General features: G+C 38.6%; 1 protein-coding gene across 1 annotated transcript in view; it reads left to right on the top strand.

The window, feature by feature from the left end:
• CDON (cell adhesion associated, oncogene regulated) overlaps positions 1-16,400 on the top strand; it is a 105,534-nt gene that overhangs the window by 45,194 nt on the left and 43,940 nt on the right. The window contains exons 6-10 of the mRNA XM_055273667.2: positions 893-1,180; positions 2,774-3,043; positions 7,575-7,928; positions 12,194-12,492; positions 14,154-14,328. Of these exons, the coding sequence (XP_055129642.1) occupies positions 893-1,180; positions 2,774-3,043; positions 7,575-7,928; positions 12,194-12,492; positions 14,154-14,328 (1,386 nt within the window). The remainder of the gene's footprint in view (positions 1-892; positions 1,181-2,773; positions 3,044-7,574; positions 7,929-12,193; positions 12,493-14,153; positions 14,329-16,400) is intronic.

Here is a 16,400-nt window from a genome sequence, read left to right as displayed (position 1 = left end):
TCTTTTTTTTCAAATCCTGTTTGTTTATCATAAAAAGCCTTACCAAAAAAGTAAATACAGGCTGGGCGTGGTGGGTCACCCCTGTGATCTCAGCACTTTGGGAGGCTGAGGCAGGTGGATCACCTGAGGTCAGGAGTTTGAGACCAGCCTGACCAACATGGCGAAACCCTGTCTCTACTAAAAATACAAAAATTAGCTGGGTGTGGCAGCACGCGCCTGTAATCCCAGCTACTTGGGAGGCTGAGGCAGTAGAATTGCTTGAACGTGGGAGGCAGAGGTTGCAGTGAGCTGAGATTGCACCACTGCACTCCAGCCTAGGTGACAGAATGAGACTCTGTCTTAAAAAAAAAAAAAAAGTAAATACATTAATGCATTATAGAAGAGTACTGTACGTGCTTTAAAAATGTAACTTACAGAAGGGAATTTTAGCCAAGGTGACAGAGTGAATACATGTGGAGAATTTTGCCCTTTGTTCAAACAAGAAGAAATAGAGGAGATACAACTTTATAGTAGTGGTCATTAAATTGATGTCTGTGAATTTTGAAAAAAAAAAAAAAAGATGTGTCTGTCCTCTTTCTTTCAGATGTAATGAAAATCACTGTTGATTTTTAGGTTGTGGCGGTTGAGTTGAGGTAGCACCAATAGTTAGAGCATAGTAGAGGCGTGGCTTCTGAAGTTGTTGGGAATTCTGCATTTCCAAACTGCCAATTCAGAAGTAGCCCTAAAGGACCACAAAAATCTTTTAATCCTCAACTAAAAAGGATTTAACTGCCAAATAGGACCGTGTAGTATAAAGAATACATGGGAAAATGGTGATGCCCACAGCTTTGCTAAGCAAGAGATTAGAAGCAAAGACTTACTAATAATCTCTCGTCTCCTTTCCTTTTTCCAGGTCCTTCTTCAGATGATTTTCACATTCTTCACCCCACCCATTCACAGGCATTAGCTGTTCTTTCTCATAGCCCCGTAACCTTGGAGTGTGTGGTGAGTGGGGTCCCGGCGCCTCAAGTGTATTGGCTAAAGGACGGGCAGGACATTGCACCAGGAAGCAAGTGGAGAAGGTTGTATTCTCATCTTGCCACAGATAGCATTGACCCAGCGGACTCCGGAAACTACTCCTGCGTGGTGGGAAACAAGTCTGGAGATGTAAAATATGTGACTTACATGGTTAATGTACTTGGTAAGATGTTAGTCTTTAATTCTTTTCAAATGAAGCCATTTTTCTGGTCTAACGGATATCTGAAGGAAAGATCTATTTGTGAAATTGAAATAGGGAATATCTAGAAATATGTATATCCTAGCCAGAACAAGTTTCATTTTGATAATGACTGCTGAATTAGGCCATTTTTCTCGGTGGCATAAAGCATTTCGCATGGAATATTCATGGGAACCTCACCCCCAACCTCGTTGTACAATATAGAGATTATTCTCCCTTCTTCATAACATGGAGGAAAAAACTGGAAATCAGGAGAATGGAAGAATCTAGCCTATATGTGTGTGTAGTATTCAGTAGTAGTAACTAAGACAGAGTACCGATGAGAAAATGTCAGGCCAGGCACGGTAACTCACACTTTGGGAGGCTGAGGAGGGAAGAATACTTGAGCCCAGGAGCCCAAAACTATCTTGGGCAATATGGCAAAACCCCATTTCTACCAAAAATACAAAAATTAGCTGGGCGTGGTGGCACAGCCTTGTAATCCCAGCTACTTGGGAGGCTGAGGTGGGAGGGTGGTTTGAACCTGGGAGGCGGAGGTTGCAGTGAGCTGAGATCACGCCATCACACTCCAGTCCGGGCGACAGAGCCAGACCCTGTCTCAAAAAAGAAAATGTCATCTCAAAAAGAAATCAGTCTATTTAATTTAATTTTCTTTTTTTGGATGCTCTTACCAATGCCTGGGTGATAAAATTGAATTATTTCCACCCACATTTCTATGTATACTTTATTTCAAAGCTATTCCTTTGTTTCTAACCAGCTACCTACCTCACTATCATGTGTAGCCGCAGAAAACGTTTTCCTTTATTGAAACAGATTTTCATGAAAAAAATAGGTGGAAAGTGGTTTCATAGTGAATAAAGTTTTTGTAAACTCTTTGCATGTATTTATAATATTTATAACCATGGCCTGCTATAGGTTAGCAACACTGGAATTAACATAAGTGTATGACAAGCGGGCTTTGGAATTCAGTGATTAGGACTGGATTAATATGCATAATTTAGACTTAGGCTACAAATTCTGATAAATGATTTACTTTTGGGTAATAAGTGACTTTAAGGATCCCTAAATGAAGTTTTGTTTTTTTATTTTCACCTATTATACATCTAACCTCAAAGTTGAATTGACCATAAAAATAATTTAACCTCTGAATAAACATTCTTCTGTTTTATAAACATTCTACTGATGGCTCCTGTTTAGTGTGAAATCCAGGGAAATTGTTACTGTATTTCAAACTAATAACCCGAAATAAATGCTAAGAGAAGCCCAGGATTAGAAACTATTTGTATATATGTGTGTATTCGCGTATGTTGTGGGGAGTTAAGTGGGTGGAGTAATCTATAAAAGGAGACTATATCTTCTTAGTAACATATGGTTTATCCTATTAGTGGAACGTTTCTAATTTTTTTCTTGATTACCACAGCAGACAGAAGAATGTGAATAAACAACGCAACTTTGTTTCAACTGGTTATTGGTAGAGAGAAGATTTTTATCACTTGAGTGATAATTTAAGAAGTACATTTTGTGGGCTAGAGTTTAATTTGTGTGTTTTATTTTCAGAACATGCTTCCATTTCTAAAGGACTGCAGGATCAGATAGTGTCTCTGGGTGCCACAGTACACTTTACCTGTGATGTTCGTGGGAACCCAGCCCCCAACTGTACCTGGTTTCACAATGCACAGCCTATTCATCCTTCCCCACGACATCTAACTGCAGGAAACGGACTGAAAATCAGTGGGGTTACCGTGGAAGATGTTGGGATGTATCAGTGTGTAGCAGATAATGGGATTGGATTTATGCAGTCTACTGGAAGACTTGAAATTGAAAATGGTAGGCTTTTAGGTCATGCCAGTCATAAAAACTTTTATTTTACAGATGGGCTTTTGTTGTTGTGGTCAAAAATGAAATTATTTTTACTAAAAGAAAATAACCCTAGCACCGTGCAAGAACGGTGTTCACTTTCCATGTTCCTGGCTAGTGACAGGTAGGCATTTCCGTGAAGAAGTAATCTTATTTAATCAAGCTCATTAAAAAAAGTTTTTAAAAAATTTTCAACAGATTCTGTGTACTTTAAAAATCTATATGGTACAATCTCCCTCTTACTCTTATTCCCTAGACAGTCAGTTCCTCTCCTTAGAAATAATTAGTTTTGTCAGTTTCTCGAGCAGCCTTGTGTGTAGTGCACATACAAGTGCTTTCACACAACATGAGAGAGTGTGTGTGCATTTTATAACAATATCTGTTTTTGTTTTTTTTACCTAAATAGTGGTAGCATTCTTTATCATAAATTTTTTACTTAACATCTTGGGATATCTTCTCATATGGCACATAAAAAGTATTTTCATTCTTTTTTAAGAAGTTGCTGCTTAGTGGTCCATTGTGTAGTTGTAACAATTTGACTAGTACCTTATTGATGGTTGTTTTTAATCTTTTGCTATTACAAATAGTTCTATAATGAAGGCCCTTCTACAAAGATGATTTTGTGCCTGTGTGAGTATTTGTAAAAGAAATTCCTAGAAATGAACTTGCAGAATAAAACCATATCTGTGTTAGTAACTTTGGTAGAAATTACTGAATCACTCTCCATGGTCCTTACCAGCATACACTCCCACCAGCAATACTTAACTCTCCTTGTTTCCTCAAACCCTCACCAACATGGGGCATTGTCAGTTTTTAAAGTCTTTGCCAATCTGATAGGTAAAAAAGAGAACCATTTAATCTATATTTCTTTTATTACAGGTAAAGTTGGGCCTCTTTTCATGTTTTTGAGCCCTTTAAATTTGCATTTCTGTGTATTGACTGTTCTTTGTCTTTTGCTCATTGAAAAAATTAGGTTATTGGTCTTTTTTCTTCTTGATTTATAAGAGTTATCTGTTAGGGAAATCAATTGTTTATGATACGAGTTATAAATATTTTAAATTTCAGAGAATCAATATAATATGGACCAAATGTTCTGACATTAGTGTAATTTATTTAGAAGTTAATAAAACAATTTTTAAAAATTGGCATGTATTTGGACACTTGAAATTATACTTCTCAATAGTTGGATCAATAAAATAAATCATAATGGAAATTTAAAATACTTTGAACTGAGTGATAATGAAAATGCTACAGATCAGTTTTGTAAGAGACAGCCAAATGGAATTTAAAAGGAAATTTATAGCCTTCTGTGGCTGTAAAAGAAAATTAGTAAGACTAAAAACTACTGAGTGAAGTAAAAGGATAACAGAATAGATTCAAAGAAAGAAAAAAAGATCATGAAAATAAGGGCAGAAATCAATTAAACAGAAAACAAAGATGAAATACAGAGGATCAGTAAAGATAGAGGTTGGCCCTTCATAAAGTCTAAGAAAATGGACACATCTTTGGGGAAAATGGTCCAAAGAAAAGAAAGAAGGTTCAAATAATATTAGGAACAAAAGAGGGCTATAAATACAAGTCTTACAGCAATTAAAGATAATAAGATTAAGCTAAATTTTATGACAAAAAATTATAATAAAGACAGAAACGGACAAATTCTGAGGAAAAAATGTAACTTAGCAATGCTGACTGAAAAGAAATAAGCTTGAATAGTCCTACACCTATGAAAGAAGTTGAATTAGGAGTTAAAACTCTTCTCACAAAGAAAATAAGGGGCCAGAAGATTTTATGGAGGTTCTACCAAACTTTGAAGTGATAGACCATTTCAAATATTATACTAACTGTTCCAGAGACGAGGAAAAGATGGAAACTCTCCAGACTTGATTCCAGAACCACAATAAGATGGTGCAAGAAAGGAAAATCAAAGGCCAATCTCATTTATGAACATAGGTGTAAAAATCCTAAATAATATATTAGCAAGCCAGGACAGTGTAAAAAAGAAAATATGTCATTTCCAAACAGTTATCCCAGGAATCCACTTGAAAATATAGTGTCATTCACCCTATTTACTGAATAAAGGAGAAAAACAATATGATTATCTCACTAGAGATGGAAAAACATTGGACGTAGTTAGGTATCCATGTTAGACACTTAGAAAAGTAGAAATAGAGTTGAGCTTTCTTAATAAAGAGTGTCTAACAAGGACTTACAGGAAACATTGCATTTAATGGTGAAATATAAGAAGCACTTTCTTTGAAAATCTCTTCTGGCCATCATTATACTAGAGATCCTAACCAGCACAGAAAGACATGAAAAAAAAGGAAAGAACCCAGATCGTTGTTAATTTACAGCCAGATATGATTGTCAACATGGACTATCCCAAATAGTTTGCTGGCCATTATGATGGCTGTTGTATGTCCTATTATGACCTATTATGATAAATAATAACATTTAGCAAGGTGGGTGGATGAAGACCAGTGAACAAAAATCAGTTGCCTTGGCCAGGTGCGGTGGCTCACGCCTGTAATCCTAGCACTTTGGGAGGCCGAGGCGGGTGGATTGCCTGAGCTCAGGAGTTTGAGACATGGTGAAACCCCGTCTCTACTAAAATACAAAAAAAAATTAGCCAGGCATGGCCGCGTGAACCTGTAGTCCCAGCTACTCAGGAGGCTGAGGCAGGAGAATTTCTACAACCTGGGAGGTGGAGGTTGCAGTGAGCTGAGATCGCACCTCTGCACTGCAGCCTGGGCAACAGAGCGAGACTACATGTCTTTAAAAAAATCAGTTGCCTTTCTGTATACTAGCAACAAACAAAATATAATTTAAAAACCACCTTTTTTATATCACAGCAGTAAAGCACAGCCAGTTATATAGGAAGATGTGTCAGTTCCTCAATATTATATATTGTATTCAGTATTATTTAGTTATCTGGTCTTTCTAAAAATTTTCTGTGGATTTATGCAATTCTAATTAAAATCCCCTCATAATATTTTAAGGACCTTGACAAACTGATTCTAAAATTTATATGGATAACCCAAGGCCCAAGAATGGCAAAGACACTCTAAAGGAAGGAGAAAAAGAACATGGGAGACTTGCCTTAAGCATCTAAAATATCTGTAGTAATTAACAAAATATTATATTGGTACAGAAATAGATAGACTCTTGGAACAAGATAGAGACTTTCAAAAAGACATTTGCATGTGAGGGCTTGACTGAGCTGGCATTGCAGATCAGCAGGGAGGAGACCCATTTCGCATTTTGATGTGGGATCGTTGTTACCAACATGGAGGTAAAAGTGAAACTCAGTGTCTTACTCACGTTGTGTAAAAGATACATTCTCAGTGGATTAAAGATCTAAATATGAAAGATGAGATGAAAAAAGTTTTCAAGAAAACATTGAAGAATGTATGATCTGTGGGTAAAGCTTTTTAATAAGACATTTTAAAAGGCTCATTTTAAAAGATGACCACATTGAAATGAAAACATCTTCCTAATAGATACTGTTAAAAGCTGAAAAGAAAAGCAGTACATTAGGAAGGAGATACTAGTCACATACATACCTAAACAAAAGAACAGAATCTAGTATATACAGAGAACTCCGAATCACTACAGAAAAGATTCATGACCCAATAGAAAAACTGACAAAAGGCATTTCACAGAGGAGGAAAATTAATAATGTCACATAATCACATGCAAAGATGTTCAGCCTCATTAGTCCTCAGGAAAATGCATGTTCTGACCAGTGAGATAGCATTTTACACTCAGTAGCTTGGCAAAAATCCAGAAATCTGGTATCAGTTGTGGGTTGGTTTTTTCCAGACATAGGAAGGAGGACTGGAGAAAAAGACAGACATGCTAGAGAAAATGTCATTTACTTTGATCAATATTCCATTGTAAGCCCTCTTAAAAATACCTCCAGAGAATACCAGGACCAAAAGGAAAGATTTGGTGCCACTTTAATTTAGAAACGAAAATACTGTTCATGCCTATGGGAAAAAAAATACAGGTATCATCAGTATCAACTTTTATTCAGAACAGGTTTTTTTCTCCCAAGCTTTTTATAATCAGATTCCTGCCTCCCTTCCCACCCTACCCCACAAAATTGACCATTTTCTTGAAGGAAAATTATCTACTTTTATACTTATTTACACATTTTTCCTGTTAAGGTCTGAGGTTTCAACCTCATATGTTGTATATTTGCAGTGGTCAAATATGTGTAGTGTACCTTCAGAAAACTCTCCGAAGATTTCTTTATGTATATCCCTTTCTTTCTGAAGGACAGGAAATTTACGTAGGAAATGTTTAGGAGCCCACAGCTATGAAACAACTCTACCATTTATTGACAGTTTTACTTGGTGAAAGTTGAGAAGGGAGCTAACAAGGAGGTTGCTATCTTGGTTTTAATCATTACTCCCACATTTACGTGATAGGATGAAATTGTTTTGCATCATAGATACTACAATGTTCTTTATTTTTCATATGTGAATTACTTTTTTAATAGACAGTGGATTCAAGCCAGTTATAATTACGGCACCAGTAAGTGCAAAGGTGGCAGACGGAGACTTTGTCACTCTGTCCTGCAATGCCAGTGGGCTGCCGGTTCCGGTCATTCGTTGGTATGACAGCCATGGATTGATAACCAGCCATCCATCTCAAGTCTTGAGATCGAAATCCCGAAAATCACAGTTATCAAGACCTGAAGGCTTGAACCTGGAGCCTGTGTACTTTGTCATGTCCCAAGCTGGTGCAAGCTCTCTCCATATTCAGGCTGTGAGTCAGGAACATGCAGGGAAATACATCTGCGAAGCTACAAATGAACATGGTACCACCCAGGCAGAAGCATCTCTCATGGTTGGTGAGTTGCCATTATTATTTATTTTTAGTTGAATAATTTCCTTTTATAATAGAAGATAAAGTGATTTGAAATACGTTATTTTAATGAATCCAGCAATCTCTGTATATTTTTTCCTGATGACAGTGAAATGTAGAACTGTATTTCTTGGTATTTCGCTTTACGTGAATCACATGAATTTTGGTCTGTGTTTCTGATGTGTTTGTTAAGATTGTAGTTGCAATATAGAAAGCTCTCATTTGGGAGCAGGCCTAGAATATAACCTGTCTTTGAGATTAATGCTTTTGGTTTTCTAAGCCACCAAAAATGATATTGCAGACATTTTTTACGCCCTTGATAACTCCAGTATTGGGTCTGAAAGACTGGCCTTCATTGAGAATGTGGAGTTGTGGTACGATTAAGTAATACCTGTATGTATATATTCCCTGTGTCTTATCCAAAGTTATTTTCTAATGGGATGTATAATATTAATTCTTCGTATTGTACTGATTTTATGTGATGATGACTTAAAAAGTATATATGATTTTTGATGTACTGGTATATAGACTATTAATATTCATGGAAATGGACTCAAACTTGACTTAATTCAAATTCAGACCTTCCATCAGTAGGCATTTAGAGCAGCTTTCCCCAACAACTAGTCAGTTGGGTATAGATTGTCACCTTAATTTGTCTTGTGAGAGGCCCAACATCAAAGGGAGTACTGCCTTTAGTCTTGGGTAACTGAGGTCTCTGACCCTGGCCTCTGCTTTAAGGGGCTTAGCTTGGCCCTCTTCTGCCTGGGGCCGTGGTCCCACAGGCCATAGAGCCCATAGGGTCAAGGAGCAGTGCTTATGCTGAGCTCAGAGCCCACGTTCCTCCTTCTAGACAGGTCTGGGGCTCCAGCATTTCCTGCTTTAGTGAGTTCACAGTCTGGTCCCCACAGTTCCTCTCCCCTGGCTCATCTGCCACAGTCTGGACCACACGACCAGTGTGTGGGCACCCTTAGCCAGAGCAGTGGCCAATGGGGGGTCCTTGGCAAAGGAGTGATGGTTGAAATAAAAAAGAGTTTGTATGTGCACATACGATCTCCCTTCACGTGCAAACAAGGACGCCCTGGCTCTGAATGAAGCTGGAGGCGGAGGAGAAGCGGTGGAGACCAGGGACTTCCCCTTATCCTCTTGTGCATGTTACAGGTGGGGGAGATGTGGAGGCTTAGCACGTGGGCTGTGTCAGAATCCTGGCTCTGCCACTTAGCAGCTTTGTAACCCGAGGGCAAATCACTACACTTCTCTGTTCTGTTTCCTCGTCTGTGTAACAGGTATAGTGAAGGTGCCCCACTCATGGGGTTGATGTGAGAATCCAAGGAGTTAATGCATAGTGCTTAGAATGGTGTCTGGCAATAGAAAGCCTTCCAATGGTACTAAGTATAAAGTTATGATTATTACTGTTTATTATTAAATTATAGTGATCTCCTGTGGCAGTGTTAAGGGAAGGAAGAAATAGTTAGTAATTTTAGAAACCTTAAGAATCCTTAAATGAAGAAAGTAGTTCAGTGTTACATAAATTTGCACCTATAAATGAATATGTGTGTGTGTTTATATTTCTATTCCTCTAGGCAAAAATAAGAATGGCTGTGCTCAAAATTGTTAGCTGCGTGACAGGTGTAGTTGCAGGAGCTCCTTGGGTAGAATTTAGCTGAAGGGATTATGTGAATGCAAGGTGTAGAGATACGTATGTCATAGTTATGGCTGATGGAACTAGATATTTTGTCTAACTTCCTCACCTTAAATATGATAAATCGGAAGCCCTTTGAAGTTATGTGAACTAACTTTTGAAGATCTTTAAGATTCCCATGTGCTCCAGGATTTTATGTCTTGATAAATACTACTTTTATGTATGGTAACCCCATCAGCTATATTCTACCAAAGGGGTCCTACATTGTCTTTTTTAAATTTTCTAGTATAATTATTAAGATCCAACTGAGTTTATTAAAACTCAAAACAATATATAACAACTCACTTCTTTGCATAGGAATCTGAGCCTTGTGCGATTCTAGCATCCTGACAAGTCATTTACTTTGACTACTGTACTGTAAAGGGGAGAGCAAGCTAGGTTAGAGAAAGAGAGAACTCTCTCCCCAGCCTTTTGTTTTTTCCAGAGACCTTGGGTTTTTGAGGTCCTGGATGTACAAATATTTGTAGAGTGTGTGGTACTCTTTAAAACTATAATGGGAGTTGGCGTGGGTTTCCTAAGTAGTTTGGGTTGTGAGTTGCTGGCAGCAGTGGTCACAGTGGGAGCATCTTTGACACATATGGTTGTACTCCCTCCCTATTTAATTAGTTTCCACTTAGAGTCATTAAATTTATTTACATTGTCATAGTTGCATCAATCTCTTTTCCAATTCAAAAAACATTCCACCTTAAAAGATGCTAGATGCCTGTTCTACCCATTTCATAGAGTCTGAAGATAAGTTGAGATAATACATGCAAAAACACTGGGGAAGTACTGGTAAGGTCTTTTCAGTTGTATTGAGTGTATCTCCCAAGTGCCCAGATTATATTATTGAAACAGAAGAAGAAAGTTAATTGAATCCCCCTTTTAATAAAAATTCTGGAGAGGTCTTATTGCATCTTAAGTCTTACAGAAATGGAATTTTGATACTCAGACAGCGGGGAAGCTGCAGCGTAACGTTTTTCTCATGCTTCTGTATGAGGCATGTGGCATTTAAACTCTTTTACAGCCAGATCCCACTTCCCAGTGGAAAACTGCCCGGAGGATCCACTAAACTTCTAATGATAAAAAGGTCCTTCTCCACTACCTCAAGCCACAGTTAATTACCTCCATTTGCTGAGTCCGTCTGTCTGCATTAGCAGGCACCGGATCACACCCTGAACATCAGTCCGCAGTCTGACTCACTAGATAAACACTTCTGTTCCAGGAGCAATATTTTGAAGTTGTCTCAGTGAACTTAATTAGTTTTCTTCCACATTATTTCCTTACTAGCTTCTTGTTTTCTGTGATGGAGGATGCTTCTGGGACACCCTTTCTCTCTTTTAAACCAACAGAGAACTAACCTTACACTGTTAGTCCTGTTTTCTGCTGGTTCTCTACTACAGTCCAGCCCTTCTAAAAACACACCCATCTTTTACCAGGAATCTGACTTCATTTTGGAAATAAATGTACGTTGTTTCCTCTGCACTCTTCCTCCACAAAAGGAGTGAAAAATAGAATTTTCCGTTGCCAGTATTAATAGCACTTTCGAGAAACCAAGCTGTCACTCCTTAGGTTTTATTGCGCTGGCAATACATTTGTTTTCGTAAATTGTTCTTTCTTTTTTTTTTTTTTTTCCACAGCAGTACCATTAACATTCTTCTGGCAGCCTTCACTTAGTCTCTCTGAACCTTAATTTCTTCATCTGTAACATGGGAGTATTACCATCTACCTAAGAATGTTTGGAGAATTAAATGAGATTATGTTTATAAGATAGCTAGTACAATGCTTGGCACATAATACGTGCTCAGTAATTATCTTTGACTGTATGCAACCTATTTATTTTTTCAGTGCAAATTGTTTTTATCTTCCTCTGTATATTCTGTATGCTGTTAGTAGTAAGTATTAAGGCTGCCTGCTTGTTTTACCTTTTTTAAATTTTTTTTAGTCAGGTGTAGTTGCAGGATCCCCTCGGGTAGTAGTTGGCCTGTTGCCCAGGCTGGAGTGCAGTGGCACGATCATGGCTCACTGCAGCCTCAACTTTCCCAGGCTCAGGTGATCCTCCCACCTCAGCCTCCCAAGTAGCTGGGACTACAGGTATGTGCCACCACGCCTGGGTAATTTCGGTGTTTTTTGTAGAGATGGGGTTTCACCATGTTGCCCAGGCTGGTCTCGAACTGTTGGGCTCAAGCTATCCCCCCGCCTCAGCCTCGCAAAGTGCTGGGATTACAGGTTGAGCCACCATGCCTAGCCAACTTGAAATCTTCTGAGGTTAAACTAGCAAATGATTATTACTAAAAAGAATACTCTTAGAGAACAAGGAAAAAAAAGAACATTTAATTGCTACACTATTGCATCATATAATTGGTTTTTCAAGCAATTTATTTGCTCTACCATAAGAAAAGATTGGGACTAGAGGTTAAATGTTTCCATGAATTATAAATGGCAATGTTACCCGTTTTAACTTCCAGGGCTTAAATTGTGCTAACAATAAAAGTGAGGGCAGTCACGTCACAAACTGGGTAGAAGACACTGCAGTGAGGAGTATCTTCAAGCTCTCTCCTCTCTCCCTGCAGTTCCTTTTGAAACAAATACAAAAGCAGAGACAGTCACACTTCCTGATGCTGCTCAGAATGATGAAAGAAATAAGAGAGATGGTTCAGAAACTGGGTTACTGAGCTCATTGCCGGGGAAGGTCCATCCCAGTGCAGTGGAATCAGCACCAGACAAAAACGCCAGCGGCATCTCTGTTCCTGACGCCCCCATCATACTGAGCCCCCCACAGACCCACACACCAGACACATACAACCTGGTGTGGAGGGCAGGCAAGGATGGTGGGCTGCCCATCAATGCTTACTTTGTGAAGTATCGAAAGGTAATGTCTTATCGTTTATCATCTTTCTCTGCTCACACCTGAACATTCTTTGTATGACACATACTGTTGCCTTTCCCATTTGTAGAATGGCAGGAAACAGAATAAGAGTGTTCCAGACTGATGAGTTTGTCAGAGAGATCCCAATCATGCTGGATTTACCAATCCTAGGAAAGCACTGAGAATGAAGTATAATTTCCCCCCAAATTGGAATTCTAGGAACCCAATGATGTCTTTACATGTTTAATCAACCATTTTAACCCTTCAACATAAAGCTCTATAACCACTTTTAAAACACAAATTCTTCCCTCTCTAAGGTGGTAGAATACCATTTATGTAGCAAATAAAGCAGTTTCTTATTAAAAACAACTATTTGAACAGAGTCTCTGGCATAATTTATGCCAATTGTTTGCATTTCAAGGTTTTTTTTTTTTTTTTTTTTTTTTTTTTTTGAGACAGGGTTTTGCTCTGTTACTCAGGCTGGAGTGCGGTGGTGTGATCTCGTCTCACTGCAACTGCTGCCTCCTGGGTTCCAGCAATTCTCATGCCTTAGCCTCCCAAGTAGCTGGGATTGCAGGCATGCACTACCACATCTGGCTAATTTTTTTGTATTTTTAGTACAGATGGGGTTTTGCCAAGTTAGCCAGACTGGTCTTGAACTCCTGACCTCAAGTGATCCACCACCTAATCCTCCCAATGTGCTGGGATTACAGGCATGGGCCACTGTGCCCAGCTTCAAGTTGCCTTTTTAATTGTATTAAAGTCACACATTGTTTGGTCATTTTTGGTGGTAAACCTTGGGCCTCTCTCAGTTAACTCTTCAAATATTATTTTCCCCATGGGCTTGTATTGGAGCAGAATGGAAAAGCTCCTCTCTGTTTAATGAGACCAGTAAACGAATGAAATGGGAGGGATGCATTCCATATTTAAAATAATTTTCTTTGTTCAAGAAATTTTAGTATACATTGTTGAATGGTAATGTTTTTAATGACTAGGAAAAACAACATGATGATATTTTAATATGATGATATTTTAAAGTTTCTGTACTGTTTCTAACCTAATGAATGATTCTAGATGAAGAAGTTTTGCTAGTAATCTCATCTACGCTAAAACCTCCATGCAATATTGTTTCTTGGTTCCATTAATCAAGAAACAACTGATTAGATCTTTTTATTTCCTGTAACACATATTGAACAGCATCAAGACATGAAGCAAGAATGCTGGAAATATATAATACATAATTATATAATTCATATACATATAACATAATATAATATCATCTTAATTTACCATGTATCTACTATGTATATTATATAATTACCAATGATACCTATTATTTTATACTTATTTTATTCTTCATTAGCCCAGGAAGAAAGAAGGTTTTGTTTCCATAACAAGTAAAGGAAGCAGAGTCTGGGAGGGCAGAAACTTGCTTGAGGCCACACATTAGTGGTCAGATGCAGAGCCAGGAGTTTTTCTACAGTGAGAATTGCAGCATTCTTGCAACAGATCTTGTATTTCTTAATATGAAGAAGTTACTTATCATGGTGTATTACTTCTTAAAACTCTTCTAGAATTAAATGAATCCTAGTTTTGAGCAAATGTGACTGAAAGATTTCCTATCCTCCATCTCCTGCTTTTCTGGTGTGTTTTCTCTTGGGCAGCTGGACGATGGGGTTGGCATGGTGGGAAGCTGGCACACGGTTCGAGTCCCAGGAAGTGAAAATGAGCTCCATTTAGCTGAGCTGGAGCCATCTAGTCTTTATGAAGTCTTGATGGTAGCAAGAAGCGCAGCAGGTGAAGGCCAACCTGCCATGCTTACCTTCCGAACCAGCAAAGGTAAGTGAGGAAGTGAGGGCTTCCTTTGGAGGAATGAGCTGGCTGCCCTGATGTCAATTTATTAGTAAGAATTCTTTTTTTTTTTTTTTTTTTTTGTTTGAGATGGAGTCTTGCTCTGTCGCACAGGCTGGAGTGCAGTAGCACAATCTCGGCTCACTGCAACCTCCGCCTCCTAGGTTCAAGCATTTCTCCGGCCTCAGCCTCCCAAGTAGCTGTGACTACAGGCGTGTGCCACCATGCCCAGCTAATTTTTCATATTTTTAGTAGAGACGGGGTTTCACAGTGTTAGCCAGGATGGTCTTGATCTCCTGACCTCGTGATCCGCCCAGCTCAGCCTCCCAAAGTGCTGGGATTATAGGCGTGAGCCACTGTGCCCAACCAGAATTCTTTTGGATAGTAGAAATTCCTATATATAAATTCACTAAACGACCCTATTATAGCCTCCCCCTTCCATTTTGGGGTCACATTTACGTGGTTGTATTGTCCTATTCTATAGAATATTCCACTGATGTTTTTGAAGGCTTATGTTATACAAGGCAATGAGGATAGATGATATAGGGAAAATGAAGATGGTCAAGATGAGATCCATCCCGACAGAGCTTACACTTTGATAAGAAAGCTAAGATGTGTAACTTAATACCAACTACAAGACCGTATTCAGTTCAGCTAGTATTTATTGAATGCCTTTTACATGTCAGGCAAGAGGCAAAATAGACAAAACTTATGGCCTCATAGAGCTTCTATTCTAGTTGAGAGAGACTTATACGTAAGTTATAAGTACATTAGAAGGTGTTAACAGAGATATAAGTTAGGGGGTGGATACAGGAAGTATATGCGATAGGAGTTGTTAACAGTTTAAGCAGGTGGCCAGAAAAGTCCCCAACGAGCAGTCGACATCAGAGCAGAGACATGAAGGAGGGGAAGTAGAAAGCCATGTGTCTCTCTAGAGAAAGAACATTCCCAGCAGAGATAGCAAGTGCCAGGGCCCAAGGCTGGGTGTGCATGGTGTTCACTAGGAGCACGAGGGGGCTGCTGTGATGGGAGCAACGTGGGTGAAGAGGCTGTAGGGGAGAGATGCCAGGGAACAATGGGGAGTCCACATCACACAGCACACCATCCACCTTGGGAGGACTTTGACTTTACCTCTGAGTGAGCTGAGAAGAGCTGGAGCATTCGAGCTGGCTGGAGTCTGGATAGAGTGGAGGTGGGTAGGATTGTAGGCAAAGAGACCAGAATATGCCAAGTACCACAGGAGATTTTCAAGGACAGTGCTGGGGAAGCACAAAGGAAGGATATTCTTTCTGCAGGGCAGCTTGTGAGGGAAGGCTTGATAAAAAAAAAGATGCCATCGTGGCTTGGCTGTAAATGAACAAAGAGACTTTGGTGGGTAGGGAAGGGAACTGGATGGAAGAGTATTTTAGTATGGCACTGTAACGAAAAGGAGGTATGAAGATTGAGAAGAAACCAACTAGTGGCTTTTGAAAAAGACCCTTTCATCTAATTACTAAGTCTGGCCAGAAAAATAACGAGTACTTTTTATTTTAAATGTATCTTGAGTTAATTTTCATAATCAGTCATTAGGTGTTCATGGAGTCTGACCTATAAATACTGAGTAATCATGCATTTCGGTTTTTAACAAATCACTCCATTTCACTTTTCGCCTCTTGAAATATTAAAACGATGTGACACTTTTCCTTAGAAAACTTAGCAGAAGCTCTTTAATGATGAGTTTTATGGCTTAGAATTAAGAAATATATACAGTAAAAAGAAAAATGGACTAATAGTTTGAACACTTAGTCATTTGGCTTTTTCACCTATTTTTTTTTGCATACGTAAAGTTAAAATGAAGGAAGACATATTTTAGCTTTACTTTAAAGATACTAGAAAAAGACAAAGTAATTTTTGGTCAGTTCCTCAGATCAGCTAAGTATTTATGAAGTAGGTCTTACATTTAGATGCTGTGGCAGATAAATTCATAAATTTATAACCACATACCAGGTAAGTTGCACAGTACTCTTTTTTTTTCCCACTTTACATACATGTAAGCTTATGTTACTGTATATGTTGATTTA

The sequence above is a fragment of the Symphalangus syndactylus genome, chromosome 3 (genome assembly GCF_028878055.3).
Source record: "Symphalangus syndactylus isolate Jambi chromosome 3, NHGRI_mSymSyn1-v2.1_pri, whole genome shotgun sequence".
NCBI lineage: Eukaryota > Metazoa > Chordata > Mammalia > Primates > Hylobatidae > Symphalangus > Symphalangus syndactylus.
Note: the sequence above shows the minus strand (reverse complement) of the source record. Positions and strands in the feature narration are given on the sequence as shown.